Raw genomic sequence first — 16,503 nt, forward strand, 5'->3', positions numbered from 1 at the left:
AGAGCTCAGCTGATTCTTTATACTTGACTAAACTTGGTTCAGTCTTTAAAAGCATGCCGCAGTCTTTCTGTAATGTGTTGTTCCCTCTGTATAGAGTAAGCAGATCCTGCAGGCACTAATGGTTTCAGGGGGTAAACAAATATAATTAAGTGAAACAGGTGCCCAAGGGAGCTTTTAGCATTGATTTTGGAGACTTGTAAATAATTTCTTCATTCTTTCTAATTACTGTTCACCAGTAGGGGATTTTTGTTTTTATAAATTATTTTCTTGCTGTATTCTATGGTTATCAAAGAACAAAACTTTAATTACATAACCTGAAGATAGGATGTGGATTCAAGAAGAATATAAACAGTTGATGCCATTATGTAAAATATATTTTGCTAGGATGTGTCTGTTTTTTTAACGTTGTGAGGGATTTTAATCTAAAATGAAAATAAAATGGCTGATCATATAAAAATCTACAGTATGTTTAATCTTTACGGTGCCTGACTACCTTTCTACTCTGCTGGATAGGACTCTGACAATTCAAGTGTCAGAGCAATCTTCCTCAGCTATTTGAATTTATATACATATTTGCTTTGTGCTCTCCTGCTTTCATATCTGGAAGCTAATCAGCTTAACATTTTGTAATAAATTTGCATTTTGTAATAAAAAGTCAGCTTAACATCTTAAAAGTACATTTTTAGTCCTTTTATAAAATGTCTAATTTTGACACTAGAAATAAATACCAGGGGGTCAAAAGTTCATTGGCAGAACCATGGTTAGGTCCTTTCTACCCTTGAACACAAATTATAGTAAGTTATTTCTGGTGTTTTCCACAGCAGTAACTTTTGTAAGTCATAATTTGTGTCTCTGGGTAGCATCAAGAAAAGCTTTAATGCACTTTGGTCTTAGGGGGGGTATTTTCCTTCTGTATTATTTAACGTGGTGCCCTTTTTGTCACCCATCTTGCCTTCTCTATAATATTTTGCACACTGAAGCTACAGTCATCTTTTGCCACCTTGTACCGATTATGTCTTACTTTTTCAATCCCTTCACCGGCTCCTTCTTTCTCCTTTTGTCCTCTTCTTCAAGTCCTTTTGTATCTCTGCATTTTCCTACGTATCTGCTTCTGTCTTTTTTCGTGATAACTGTCCACTATTCCAGCTTTGACTCTCCTTTGTCTTTTTTCCACAACTGTTTTGTTCCCCACACACACTCCATAGGATTTTATCTATTTCTTTCTCAACTGATTCTTCAACTCCTACTTAAAACACTTAGAATACTACAAAGACAATCTGAAATTTGTGAGTTAATACCAGTGACATAGAAAGGGTTTGTACACATGTGCAAGTACACAATATTATGACAGCTATCCTTTTATACTGCCTTATGTATACTACTTGCCATCTTAAATTGGAAGCTACTCAGGAAGTCGGCTGCCTTTCTGTGTACAGCATGTAATTCACCATGAGGGTTATCAGAATACAGATAAAAAAATTGGTCTGTAGAGCAGTTTTGGCTAAACAGAGTATCGTTTAAAACTTTTTGTAAGCATTACAGGAATCTCATAACTCCCAGGAAGATGGTTAAGGTAAATAGAAGAAAGATTATGTTGAGATGTAGAAACAATGACACCACAGCACAAGGGACACAATGGTGGGAGTCTATTACAGACCTCCCACTCAAAGTCCTGAGCTTGACCAGGAGTTTGCCCAGGAACTGGCTGAGGCAGCTTGCTCCAGGACCATGGTTGTCATGGGTGACTTCAATTACCCGGACATCTCGTGGGAGGATCGCTCAGCAAAATCTGAGTGGTCGCAGAGCTTCCTCTCGTGCGTGGATGACCTCTACCTGACTCAAGAAGTCTATGGGCCAACGAGAGGCAAAGCGCTGCTCGACCTGGTACTGGCTACTGGGGATGACCTGGTCGGCGACCTAGTGATCGATGGGAAGCTGGGTGACAGCGACCACGAGCTGATCACCTTCACCATCCACCGAAAAGCTGGCAAGTCGGTCAGCAACGCGCAAGTCTTTGACTTCAGGAAAGCTGACTTTGACAAGCTCAGGAGGCTTGTCAGTGAGGCCCTAAGGGACCGTGACCACAGGGAGAGGGGAGTTCAAGAGGAGTGGTTGCTCCTCAAGGGAGCGATCCTCAGTGCACAAACTAAGTCTATTCCATCTCAGAGGAAAGGCAGCAAGAGGGCACAGCAGCCCCCCTGGCTCTCCAGGGACCTAGCAGATCTCCTGAGGCTAAAAAGAAAGGCCTACAAAGGATGGAGGATGGGAGTCACCTCCAAGGAGGATTATTCTGCACTGGTCCGGTCCTGTAGGGAGCAGACCAGGAAAGCCAAGGCTGCAACTGAACTCCAGCTAGCTTTGAGCATCAAGGACAATAAGAAGTCCTTTTTCAGATATGTGGGGAGCCGGAGGAAAAGCAGAGGCAACATTGGACCCCTGCTGAGCCAGATGGGGCAACTGACAACTGACGCCCAGGAAAAAGCCAACCTATTAAATAGGTACTTTGCGTCAGTCTTTCATCAGCCCCACGGGACGCCCATGCCCGCTACAGGGCCGGGAAGGCCGGGTGAGGGTGATCCCCTGCCCTCCATTAATGCTGACTTTCTGAAGGAACATCTTGAGAAGCTGGATACCTTCAAGTCAGCTGGCCCTGACAATCTTCACCCCAGGGTACTCAAGGAGCGGGCGAGCATCATAGCCCAGCCTCTAGCACGGATCTTTGAAAACTCTTGGCGCTCTGGTGTAGTGCCCGAAGACTGGAAGAAGGCCAATGTGGTGCCTATCTTCAAGAAAGGGAGGAAAGTGGATCCGGCTAACTATAGGCCCATCAGCCTGACTTCTATCCCGGGGAAGATCTTAGAAAAGTTTATTAAAGAGGCCATCCTTAATGGACTGGCCGACGCCAACATCTTAAGGGATAGCCAGCACGGGTTTGTTGCGGGTAGGTCTTGCTTGACCAATCTCATTTCCTTCTACGACCAGGTGACCTATCACCTGGACAAGGGAGAAGAGATTGATGTCATATATCTTGACTTCAAAAAAGCCTTCGATCTGGTGTCCCATGATCGCCTCTTGGAGAAACTGGCCAATTGTCGCCTTGGGTCCTCCACGATCCGCTGGCTGGAAAATTGGCTCCGGGGTCGGACCCAGAGGGTAGTAATCGATGGAAGTCACTCATCGTGGTGTCCTGTGACCAGTGGGGTCCCCCAAGGCTCTGTCCTTGGACCCATACTGTTCAACATCTTCATTAATGATGTGGACACTGGAGTCAGAAGCGATCAGAACTGGCCAAGTTCGCCGATGACACCAAACTTTGGGGCAAAGCATCCACACCAGAAGACAGGCAGGTTATCCAGGCTGACCTGGACAGGCTCAGCAAGTGGGCGGACGAGAATCTGATGGTGTTCAACGCCGATAAATGCAAGGTTCTCCACCTTGGGAAAAAAAACCCGCAGCATCCTTATAGGCTCAGCAGTGCTATGTTGGCTAGCACTATGGAAGAAAGAGACTTGGGGGTCATCATTGACCACGAGATGAACATGAGCCTGCAATGCGATGCGGCGGCTAGTAAAGCGACCAAAACGCTGGCTTGCATCCATAGATGCTTCTCAAGCAAATCCCGGGACGTCATTCTCCCCCTGTACTTGGCCTTAGTGAGGCCGCAGCTGGAGTACTGTGTCCAGTTTTGGGCTCCACAATTCAAAAAGGATGTGAAGAAGCTTGAGAGAGTCCAGAGAAGAGCCACGCGCATGATCAGAGGTCAGGGAAGCAGACCCTACGATGACAGGCTGAGAGCCCTGGGGCTCTTTAGCCTGAAAAAGCGCAGGCTCAGGGGTGATCTGATGGCCACCTACAAGTTTATCAGGGGTGACCACCAGCATCTGGGGGAACGTTTGTTCACCAGGGCGCCCCAAGGGATGACGAGGTCAAATGGTCACAAACTACTTCAAGATCGTTTCAGGCGGGACATAAGGAAGAATTTCTTTACAGTCCCCCCCCCAAGGTCTGGAACAGCCTGCCACCAGAGGTGGTTCAAGCACCTTCATTGAACACCTTCAGGATGAAACTGGATGCTTATCTTGCTGGGATCCTATGACCTCAGCTGACTTCCTGCCCTTTGGGCGGGGGGCTGGACTCGATGATCTTCCGAGGTCCCTTCCAGCCCTGATGTCTGTGAAATCTATGAAAATCTATGAAATCTTTTCTCCTTGCTTATTCTTCAGGAAAAAGGTTCTTCACCCCTGTAATTGGCTACAAACTTGTTCCCCAAGTAAAGATTAGTTATACTCTGTAATAGGCATTAGTATTAATATGAGTTAACATGTTTAAAGATGCATTTGCATTCTATTTATACGTGTGCTTTATCTCATGAATGAATGTGATTGCTTATGCTGACTACATACAGTAGTTTTGAACTATAAATAGACCTTCCTGGCAGTTAATAATATGATTTTAAGAAAAATAAAATGTAAAACTTTTCTTTAGTGTTATTTCCTGACTTTCAGACCATTTAAATGCCCGGAATTCTGTATTTCTATATTGAAGAAATGGCATTTAGTTGCCATTTTATTATAGTGTAATTTGTTTCAGTGGATAGGATATCCATAAAAAGATGTTATAGATGAGTTAAAATGAAAAGTATGTTTCTTGTTAATGCTGCTAAAGAAACCCAGAAGAGAGGTAAAGATGCTTTAGGATGAATGGCTGCAACAGCTTCCCAAGAGTCTTCTTCTGATCTAGACAAAGATCAAATGGCTTAAAGTGGAATGGGCATTCAGGAAGATTAGAGCTATAGATTCATGTACTAAAATGTCAGAAGGAACCATTGTGATCATTTACTGACCTCTTACATAACCCAAGTGAAAGACCTCTTTGTGTTGATGCTTGTTTAAAATAGAACACACCTTTTAGAAAAATGTCCCCTTCTGACTTACAAATTGCCCATCATGGAAAATTCACCACAGTCCTTGGTAAAATCCATTGAGGCTGTAGTGAAAGACTTGTACCTGGACGTCTACTAGTCATAGAGTATGTCAATACAGCAGAAATCCTTCTGGATTCCAAACCTCTGAGTTTATTTCCTAATTATGAAAGAAAAGGGTGAGTACTGTTTTCACTATCTGTAGTCAAGTGCTTACCTTTTTTTCTTGCTACTAAAGATTTCTAAAATAATTTCTTAATGTATTGATTTTTTTTTTCAGTTTAACACAGCAGCCAAGCAGCTGATAGAGTTGGATAAGCCCTCAGGTTCTGCTGTAGACTCTGGAGAAGGTACCTCGGGGGCAGCCCACAACAATTCAGTGCAAAAGCACACTGATACCAAGAAGAACACAAAAAAACGACATTCCTTTACCTCCCTTACCATGTCCAATAAGTCCTCACAGTCTTCTCAGAATCGTCACTCAATGGAAATTAGTCCTCCTGTCCTCATCAGCTCCAGCAACCCTACTGCAGCAGCCCGTATAAGTGAACTAACAGGCCTTTCCTGCAGTGCCCCCTCTCAGGTATTTTACCAGAAATTAAATATATATTACACATTTTACAGATCCTTACTTTATTTTGTCATAATAGAGAGGATTTAAAAGCACATGGTATCCTTTTAAGAGTGTGTGTAGGGACACTTTTCACTTAGTTTATATTCCAAATTTTGTTTTTGTACTCACAAGTTCTTTTGCAGTGTGAATACAAGTATTTTCTTAATTATAAGTTCAGTGAACGATTTTGTAATTCAGATATGCTTCTGAAGTGCTATAAAGCAAAGAAAAGAAAACTCCCACCATGTTTGTTGTAATAGATGAAAACCTAGAAACTAAACTATTTTGTTTAATTTTTGTAGCCCAATTTGAATACAATGCTGAAACTAAATAACATACCTAGGAAAAGGATTTAACTTCAGGAATTCTTTAAGTGTTTACAAGCCTACATGCCATTTCTGATGGTTAAGATGAAAATTATGCAGACAATGCAGTAGTGAACATTTAAAAATGTTGGGAGAATTATACATGGAGTTTTCATACCAGACCAATGTATTTCATTTACATTTCTTTGCGTGCTTACCACCATTTCAAGAAAAATAAACATTGGTAAAATATGCTTTTCCTTCTTATTTAGTGTTTCTGAAAGCTCATTTCTGTTTCATATAAAGCCTAAAATCAGCAAGGTAGTTACAAATATGCAATACCAGTTACGAACCGAAACTCATAGGTACTTGCTGCAGTTGCTATTGGTGGTACAGCAGAATGCTAGTGGTATGACCTTGAGTTGTGCTATTGTACCATGGCAATCTGTTTTTACAAGAACTACTTAAAATTGACATCAGTCTTTTTTTGACAGGTTCATATCAGTACCACAGGGCTAATTGTAACCCCACCCCCTAGCAGTCCGGTTACAACTGGGCCTTCATTTACCTTCCCATCAGAGGTCACCTACCAAGCTGCTCTTGGCGTAAGTAGCATTTAACAAAACTGAAGCTCCCTTTGTTTCCATTGTCATTCTCTTTTCTGCGACTGGCAAGCTAGTTTGGAACTTTTGACTTGTTTGTAATTACATGTGTGATAGGCAGTAACACATGCTGAACAATGGCAAAAATTTTGGCACTAAGGATCCTTAATGGCAACCTGTCTTCCAGTTCCATCTGTGACTATATTACAACTTTTGCTAATTTGTTTCAATAGTTAAATACCTTTACTGTTAAAAATGTGGATTATTTCAAGTCCCAGTCATTAATTTTTTACACCTTTTATACCTTGATTGAAACACTTTTCATTATCAGATTTCTGTTCCTGTGTGTAGGTATTCAGGTAGCAATCAAATCACTCCTAAACTAGATTCTGCTCCTTAAGCCTACGGTGAAAGATATGTTTTCCAACGCTTCAGTAATTCTGCCTGCTCTTCTTTGAATGCTCCCTCAGTGGTTGGGTTTTTTGTTTTGTTTTGTTTTGTGGGGGTTGAAGTATAAAGCTCAGAACTGAGCACAGTATTCCAGTAGCAATCACACCAGTGTAAAATGCAAGGATAGTATAACCTCCCTATTCCAACACAGTAATCCATTATATATAACCCTAAGGACTGCATTAGCCCTTTTGGTCTGGATGTTGCATTGAGAGTTCACGTCTAGCCACCAAGTTCTTCTTCAGAGTTGCTGCTTCTCATGATAGACACTCTCATCCAGTAAATAAGGCCTTGATTCTTTGTCCCTAGATGTATAACATAATTTCTGGCCATCTTGAAATGTATGCTGTAGGTTTATAATTAGTTTACCAAGTTCTCTCTCTTTCTCTCACTTTTTTCAGGAGCTTATCCTCTTTGTTTACCATTCCTTCTACATTTATGTCCTCTCAAATATTATTAGTAAGAACAATATATTTTCTTTTATTCTATGCAGGTTCTTACACAACATCTTTCATACTGATATCTTGGTGCTTTCCATTAGTGCAATAATAAAACAACTAATATTTGTCACACAATAAAACAGCTAATATTTGTCCTCACATCTTCTCCCCAAAGAAGTCTGTGTACTGGAGTGTCATTTGGTTTGGAATTTTTAAAAATATATAGGCCTATGTTACAATATGTTAAAGCAGGCAAGCTCAAAGATATGTGGCTTGCACTTAAATTGGAAGATGGTGAAGTTTGTGATGGTCTCTCATTCCTAAGGAATTTACTTCTACAGTGCTTAGCCAGCTCCCAAGAAAGGTCTTTCCTTCACAGACAGTCTTTAACTTTGTAAAAAGTCCTGTTGGATAAAGGAGCAAAGTTGTCTGCCACAGTTGTCATTCTGGAGCTTGCCAATCCTTTACATACCCTGGACCCAGGACATCGAACATTTCAAACTCATATTTATTATTCTGCAATAAATTGACCGGTGTACAAAAGTCCAAGGTTCATGATAACTTGTGTTGCTGAGAGAGCCTGCTGCAGTGTTCTGTACCAGTTGGAGTTTCCTAAGTGCTAAGGCTTTTGTCCCTAGATATATTTTATTGCTATAGTCAAGCCAAATGGCTTGATTAACTGAGTTCAGGTCATTGTTCACCAAGATGGGATATAGTCTTCAAGTCAACTGGAGATGGTAGATGTTGCAATACGAAATCTTAGCATAAATGTAGAATCTTGCAACACTTCTGAACTATGGACTGAATTAGTCATCTATGGATGTCTACATTTTGTACAGTGGCAGACCAGTTAAAATGTCTTGCAAGGCAAGAACTTGAGACTCACTCCAGACTCATGCCAAAGGCAGCTTTTAGCTGTCACAGCTGTAAATGGCTATGTTGTCATTCAGGGTAGGAAATTCAAAGGTGTCTGATGCTAGCCACATTAGTCCTTAGCATGCCTAGGCTCAGAAAGACCTTTGATCTTCAATACAAGGAAACTGAAACAGCTGTTTGGAATGCTTTCTTTTGTCCACTGCTATCACCTCTGTCTTGCTCAAGTGCAGTGAGGTCATTCTTAAAATATTAAATAGAATGGAGCTGGGACCGACCATAATACCCAAATGCACCAAATAGGAAACAGATCCCTACTTAGTGTTAGATTTTGAGAGGTATTAATTAGCCAGCTTGTAATATAAGCCAGGTTGATTTTCTGTAGTTACTCTTTCTTAATCACAATGTTATGAGGTACCAAATCAAAAGCCTTATTCTAACAACACTATAAATTTCACCCACCAAATATAATTAAAAAAATATCAAGTTTGTTTTTGAAAGGTCTTATTTTCCATAAGCCTATATTAATTGTCTGTAGTCTGTACTACCTTCTTGCTTTGTGTATCAACTATTATTTTGCCAGGCTCATAAGCTTTATGATTAGTCATATTATCCCATTTTAATCATTTTAATTATTGGAGTGGGAAGTTTTCTTTCAGTCCCCTTAAATTTCCCTAGTAGTTCAGGACTTAGTAAAAATAAACCTTTACACTCCAGAGCGCTCATTGGTCAACTCTTTAAAAAATTTTCAGTTCCAGTCACTCAGGACTCCTGACTTAAGGAGGGTGAATTTCAGTAGTTTTGTCTTGAGACTGTTTTGAGACTGATGCATTTAGATGCCCCCTTGTTATGGAAGACAATGCTAATCAGCATAGACATAGTGGTTATCTAGCTTAGACATTAAGTAGCATCTAGTATATTTTCTCTGAATGAATTCAGTTTTCTCCCTGATGAACAGAAAAAATATGGTCTCTAAGAGCAGCTTTGTTCTTTCTATATATACAAATTAAAGGCAGATGATTCTTGTATTATTTGCCACAGGTTAAATTAGATGCAATGTATTTTAGCGGATGCAGTCTACAGTCGTAGTGAACAAGTAGTTCCTTGTTAATTCCCCCACGTTATATCCTCTTCTCTTTTTTATATATATAAAATAGTTTGCTAGACACATTCTGTTCCATGTGGCTATATTATACTTGCATAAGGTAGAATTTTTATCCATAAATTATACTGATGCATTCTGGACTGACCAGTCTGGCAGTACTCATTCTATTAATGAGCATGAATAAATGCTAGAGCTTATTGCTTCAGAGTTTATTGCTCCCGGACGCTACATCTGCACATGCACCCAGACAAACAGCACATTGAGCCAGGCCGGAGCAGTCCCTGCTGGCAGGAGGTCTGGGGGGTCAGCCTGCCAGCCCAGGGCTGCTCTCCCCAGCTCATTGTGCTGCAGAGGGGTTAGCTGGGGCATGAGGGTACTTTCAGTGCAGGGCTAGCCAACAGGCAGCCCCTGCACTGAAGCACCCGCATGCTCCAGCCAGCCGGGGCAGTGTGTACATGTGCGCAAGCAAATTAGTTTATTCTAACTTAATAGGGGCACACATGTAGATGTGCAACATTTACTGTGCCGCTGATTAGTCAGTTGAAATGCCAGTCCATTTGATACAGCTCTTTTTTATCTTATTCTGAATTGGACTGAGGAGAGAGAGAAAGGAAGAGGAACTGAAAAGAGGCAAAATGGGATTCCTAGTAAACTTCTAAGTAAAAAGAGGGTATCTTATCCACAAAGAATCTCTGAAGGTATATATCTATCCTAATCTCTGAAGACTAATGAAGGAAAAAACTATTGTCCTGGTTCTTCCTCTAAGGAGGATGTTTTTAGGAAGGATGTTATGACCCCTCTCATGTTTGAGTTATTGAGCAAATGGTTTCTGGACAGGTCTGAGGGATTTCTGGAGACAAGGATCCCATGGATCTTGTAGGTACACCTATGTATAAGACCATTTTATGGTTGAGAGGTTGCATCCCTATTTGGAGGGTAATGAATGCATATAATGATTCTTATTTTCTTCGCAATATTTTTGGCATTCGTCAGAACAGCATCCATTACAACAAAAGTTCTGTGAGAAGTGTAGTTTAAAGCTTGGGACTAATGTCGGTACGCATAGGAGTTAGAAATGAGTGTTTTTTATATTGCAGTATTGGTTGGCTACATGACTAGTGAACTGCTGTACTACTGGGAAAAACTTGGTTTGATACTTATGAGACTGAGATCATTGCTTAATTAAAATATTTTCAAGAAGTTGCCAGCAGTTCTCCTTCACTGTAAAAAAATACCTTTATATATTATAATTTGTATGGCATACATTTTAGTGGTTAAATAACTTGGCATTTTGCTTTTCTGAAGATCTTTAAAGAAAATGCATGTAGTAAACCAAGTGATTTTGGGGAGGAAAGAGATGATTTGGATTAGTAGAGTTAGAGCTCCTTTGAGAAGGAGTAAGAGAAATATATGTATTGGCTTATAGTCATTCTGAAGGCAGGGTAGAGATGCACCTCACAGACTAAGTAAATAAGGTATATAGAGAACATATGGTTTTGTGAACTCAGGTTCACTGCATCAGATGCTCAAGTTCACAAAAGCTTATGCTTTCTATATACATTATTAAGCTAGCTTGTGGGCGTGTCTACATGAGATGCTTTACTGCACAGTAGACTAATCTACTGTGTAGTAAAGCGTCACCATCTACATGCATGCACCATTTACTGTACAGTAAATAGTCTACTGTGCAGTTAGCTATTACCTGTAAATACAGGTAGTTAACTAACTAACGCATGTGTAGATGCTGACTAACAGCAAATTTGTTCCTGGTCAGGCCCAACACCAGGGGGCGACAGGGGATAGGGAGCTCCCCCAGTCCTGGCATTGCTCAGCTTCTGGCTCCCCACAGATGCTGGGAGCCAAGCAGCACTGGGACTGGAGAGCTCTCTGATTCCCTGCACAGCTGGGGGCTGTCTGGGAGCTGTGCTGCTTCTGGGGCAGCTCCCAACCAGCCCCCAGCTACATGGGGAAGCCCCATTGGGCACGGGGCTTGTCCCTATGTGTATGGGACCAGAAGAATTCTGCAGTAGCAGCTGGCTTTCAGTGCCATGCATGTCAGGACCCCTCCTGATGTGCACAGGGCCAGGAGACAGATGCTGCAGCAACCAGCAGAGCTCTCCTGGCCCCATGTGCATTGGGACCAGCCCCATGTTCCCTGCCAGCCCCCAGGCTAGTACCCAAGGAGATCCTGAAGCTCCCTGTGGCTGTTGCAGGGGGCCAGAGTAGGGTAGGAGCAACCCTATACTGGGCTGCACCCATTGGAAGCAGATTTGCTCCCAGCAGAGAACATGTATAGACATACTCCCAGGGAAGGCTTTCTGCACGGTATTTTACTGTGCAGTAAGCCTTTATAGCATTAATATCACATGCAGATGCACCCTGTAAGGTGCATATCTACCCTGCCTTCTGCCTAACTTCAGACTTACACAGTTAACTATCTCTTTATGTTCATCCTGCCTTCAGTTGCTGTAAAAGACTGAAATTATAATGATGAGTTTGGGTAACAATTTCCTGCAGACAGTTTACAGATTGGTGCCTTTAGGTGCCACTGAACCTGAAATGATGTTGAGCTGTTCAAAGTTAACAGCTAGAAATGGATGGAGTTGCTTTGAGTGGTTACACTCTGTTTCATCTCAGAGGACTTACTGGGAAATTAGAGGTGATTCTGTGTCTGCTCAGAAATGGCATGGCAGGTTTCCATCCTAGTTGCACAGCTGTACATATGAGCCTGCCTGGAGCATTATCACAAGGCATACCATGCTTTTAGTGTCCTGATGGCACTTAGTTCTGTACCTTCCTCACAGTCCACCAGCCAGTTCACTAGTATAAATAACTTTGCAGTAGAGGGTTTAAATAAGTGCTAACTGTCTGGGATTTAATCTAGATAAAATGAAGATAATTTTGGTAGGTTCAGAGACATAATCAGAAGAAATGATGTGAGATTATATCAGTATGGCTGCTTTTACTTGTTCAGGGTCAAAGTTCAGGAATGTTTTTAGACTTGAGCCATAATTACTTAACCCTCTGGGCATAATGCTAGCTTCCTATTTTCTCCAGCCTTTGTTGGATGTGATGAGGGATGGCAAAGATTTGTTTGTTTGTTTGTTTGACTTTGCTCTTATATCTCTCCTTATTTGGTGTTTAACCTGATACTCAATATTGAGTTGATTCAGATGAAGCAGTAGCTTTACCTTTGAATTTTAATAATAAATTAGGGTGTCTTGAGCACAGGCACAGGAGGAGTTGCTATTGGGATTTTTCAAGCTTAAATAAATAAAGAATCAGTTTCACTATTTTGAGGCAGAATAAGGTGTGTGGTATTTATTTGTGCTTGAAAGCTCACAGCTGCTTATCAAGATTTTTTTTTATGTCTTTTAAATGCTAGTGTCAGCGTTTGGGAGTACATTCTGTAGCTGAAGAATCATTAAGCAGTTTGCAGAAAACTTTAATTTTTCACTTTCCATTTCATTAGATAAACCGTCCTATTTAACCAGCACGAGTGGTTTTACTAAATCACTTATTTTTGCACATGTCCTTTTGTGAAACATTCAATACAGAAGCTGTCAAACTTGGCTTGAACTGGAAACAGTTTTGTCTCTCAGTATCTGCAAACGAGATGGCTGTATGCCAGAATTTCTGAAACCTTGGCTAAAGCATTAAAATCTAGTTGATTAAGTTGTAGCATTGCAATCTGTGGAGTATTTGGTGTCTACAGCCCATCAGGTATTTTGTTTAGCCTTCTAGATTCTTGCCAAGTGTTAACATGTTTAATTGGGCTATAGCTCATTCCAGCTTTCATCTCAATAGTACTAGGTATGGTGAAAGTGGGCAGCAGCATGAAAACCTGAATAAAATTGAACAGAATAGTGATTGTGAGCTGTATTTTAACTAGTTAAGAATTCTCCTTATGACATACACATATCCAGGTAAAACGCATCCTGTGTAGGATATACATTTTATAAGTGTACACTGATCCTGCCTGGGTATTGTGTGTGAATGTATGTTGTAAGATTCAAGGGACTAAAAAGAGGGCAGGCAAGAGGGAGCATAGATAGTGTTTTGTGCACTTACTTGAGGGGAGTGAAGATCTGGATTTTTGGTTCTTGCTCCTTCCTGCACAGACCCAATTTCTACAGGAGTGATGTAAAGTGCCATACTTAGCCTTGCCAACAGCCTGGTGGTTAGGGCAATCTCTGGAGAGGTAGCTTGAGATATCAGGTTGAGGAAGGCGTGTATTTTAAAAGACAATGCTAAATTCTGCTCAATTCTTTGTAATCTGTCATAATATAATTCCAGACTGGGGATCCCAAGGAGATGGAGGTGCTCACCTATAGCACTGAGTTTAGTGCCTGCATACTGGAGGGGAGGGATTTCAGACATTCTTCTGTGCTTAGCAGTTATTTTTGCAAAACCTTGCCTGCTCTCAGATGCTCACTTGCCTGGTGGGTTTTCTTAATCATCATTCTGAGGTGTCAGACTCTCCCCATGCACTCTTTTCCATCCTGGGGGTGGGGGTGGTGCCTAAATGTTAGGTGTTTAGTGCCTAACCTGTAGGTGCCTAAATCCTTTATTGGCTCTTCCCCTTGGTCCAATGTAATCAGAAAATTATAAAGCAGGTTTGATAGTTTTAATACACAATGCCAACCCATTTCTAAAACTTTTTTTTTTGATGTCCTGGTCTAGAATTGATATTGATACTGTCTGATGGTGAATTGTTGCTTTAATCAAATCATACAATTACATCGTTCTTGGAGGATCATATATGCAGGGTTGCCAACTGTCCTTAAGTTTATGGACAGTCCATAAAAAAGGGGCTAAAAGTGCTCGTCCTTAAAGTCTGAGGGGGAAAAAATGGAGCTATCCATAAAAAATTAAGCAACAACTTGGTTGAAGATTCATCATCAGAATGAGGCTGGGTGCAACATAAGGAGCAGAGCAGTGGCACCGTGTGTTTGAGTGGGAATGTAACACCCCAAAGGGAAGTTAGGGCTTTTGTGGTCCATGGGAGCTTCCATAGCCCCCTCACCCCCAGCCTTATGCTGCTGCTGCATCCTGTTGGGGTCAAAGATAGGCAGGGCTGTGTGGACCCCTGCAGTCTGAGGTACAGGGTGGGGCAGGGAGGGGGCAATGCAGCCAGGATGGGGCTACAGACCTGGGATGGGGAGAAAGGATGGGTGGGGATCTGTGTCAAGACAGGGAGAGCAGGGTCAGCAGAAGTAAAGTTGGGGGCTGGGCAGGGCTGGGAGCAGCACAGTGCAGGGTACAGTTGCGAGTATCAGGTGCGTGGGGGTGAGCAGGGAACCCCTGTGGTGGGGGCAGCACAATGTAAAACTATTGCTACAGTCAAGTAAGACTGTTAAAAGTTGGTGCTGAACTCCTGCATTTGAATCTGGCCCTTGTTACTGCCATCCAGGGCCTGGCAGAAGAATTGCCTGTTTACATTATGTAAAACAATTGTCAGTAAAAACATATATGTCAGTAAAAAAAGTTTGGTTGTCAGTAAAAAGCTTGCACATTGTCAGTTTAAAAAACAATAATTCTTTGGTTGGCAACCCTGCATATACACTCTCTGTCTGGGATATAGTTTGCCCTGTAACAAGGTATTCTGTCCCTTTAAGGAGGATGAGTCAGTCCTGTTAAGGAAGTCCAGGTGTGGGGCATTTGGGTAAGCAGCAAGCTTTAAAAGTTCCCAGACAAAGGCAAAAATAGGAGGAAGCAAGCTGTGAAGAGAACAGCTTTCTGCAAGGAGGGGCTGAGGCAAAAGGGTGCCCCCTCCTAGTGTTCAGGACAAGACAGGATTTTGTTTTGTTTGTTTCTTTAAGCACTGAGTATTGCTTTAGGGAGCTGGCTGAGGGCTCCTCAGGGAGCAAACTTTCCTACAAAAGCCTCCTACAGGGCTTAGGGACCTGTTTACATACCTGTTTGGAAGTCATGAGTTTTTATATAATCAAAAGCTTTCAATAAAAATAAGATGGAACCATTTCACGGCTTGCCTTCCTACTCAGACTGTGATTACATATTTTGGAGAAATACATTGTCCTTATACTGCAGTTACAAGTTACGGTGATCTGTGACTATTTCTGGCAGATTTTAAACACTATGATCAAACAAGTCATTACTGTAGACTGGAAGTGTGAGACTGCATTTTATGAAGCTGTCTTTTTATTAGCACATAGACTGAATGTCGTAGAGTGATTAGCTGTGGTATGCAATTGTGTGAATTTTCGTTGAGAAGAATTGGATTATTGTTTGGAAGAATTGAAAAGAAAAACTTGAGACAACTAGCTGATCAGGGAGAAAAATGCTAATTGAAAGGTATTTTAATTATAAATGTCATAGTAGTGATAAGTATTTATGTGTTCATGTACTGGAATGAACAGGCATCAGGCATCAGAAATTTGTTCATGAATTAGAAACTTGTGTTATAGTAGGGCAGGGGTGGCCAACCTGCAGCACAAGTATCATGGGCAACCTCTGTGTGGGGCACTTGGCAGATCAGGAAGGAGCATGCAGAACAGCGGCAGATAGGGCAAAGAGCAAAAAACAGAATAATAGACCAGGCAGGGAGCACATGGCAGGAAACAAAAAGCAGAGCAGCAGATTGGTCAGGGGAAGGGAATCAGGGCATGTAGCTTAATTTGTGGCATCCCTACCAAAAATGATGGCCCCCACTGCCATGAAGCATGATGTGTAAAAACAGTTTATGCTTTCTTTATCACCTTTTTCTAATTCAGTTCTTGCATGCTGAAGTTCAAAGATTTGGTGGGGGGGAGAAAAAGTGAAAGGCAGTCCCCCTTTGTGAGCCCATGTTCCCAGGAGTGTGAGTAAATAGGGTCCTAAAGAATTATCCAAGGTTTTAAAGATCAGGAAGTTACAATTTCTCCATTGATTTTTCAAAAGGAATGGAATCCTGTAGGCAGAACCCCCTTACTGCCTGGAAAGGAACTGTGGCTTTTTCTGGTGTGCTTGTTAAAGATTACCAATTGTGATAATACTGAATTTCAAAGCTGGCACTTTTAAATGAAAGAATAAGTGAAAGTGGCAACAATAGCACAGTGACTGTGGTCTGATATTGTTCTTGCTTTTTGTAGCCCACATATCAAAGGGAATTTTCTCCAGGAGGGGTGGTTTTGGGTGCAGTGAATTGTTGTATATTGTGTGTCAGTCTCATGTTACAAAAACAACCACGGATTG

At 41.5% G+C, this 16,503-nt stretch overlaps 1 protein-coding gene across 3 annotated transcripts in view; it reads left to right on the forward strand.

Moving 5' to 3' along the window:
• SH3RF1 (SH3 domain containing ring finger 1) overlaps positions 1-16,503 on the forward strand; it is a 158,219-nt gene that overhangs the window by 116,766 nt on the left and 24,950 nt on the right. For all 3 annotated transcript variants that reach the window (XM_006026211.3, XM_025207115.1, XM_025207116.1), the window contains exons 5-6: positions 5,202-5,504; positions 6,334-6,444. In XM_006026211.3, the coding sequence (XP_006026273.1) occupies positions 5,202-5,504; positions 6,334-6,444 (414 nt within the window). The remainder of the gene's footprint in view (positions 1-5,201; positions 5,505-6,333; positions 6,445-16,503) is intronic.

The sequence above is a fragment of the Alligator sinensis genome, unplaced genomic scaffold, assembly GCF_000455745.1.
Source record: "Alligator sinensis unplaced genomic scaffold, ASM45574v1 scaffold512_2, whole genome shotgun sequence".
NCBI classification, from domain to species: domain Eukaryota; kingdom Metazoa; phylum Chordata; order Crocodylia; family Alligatoridae; genus Alligator; species Alligator sinensis.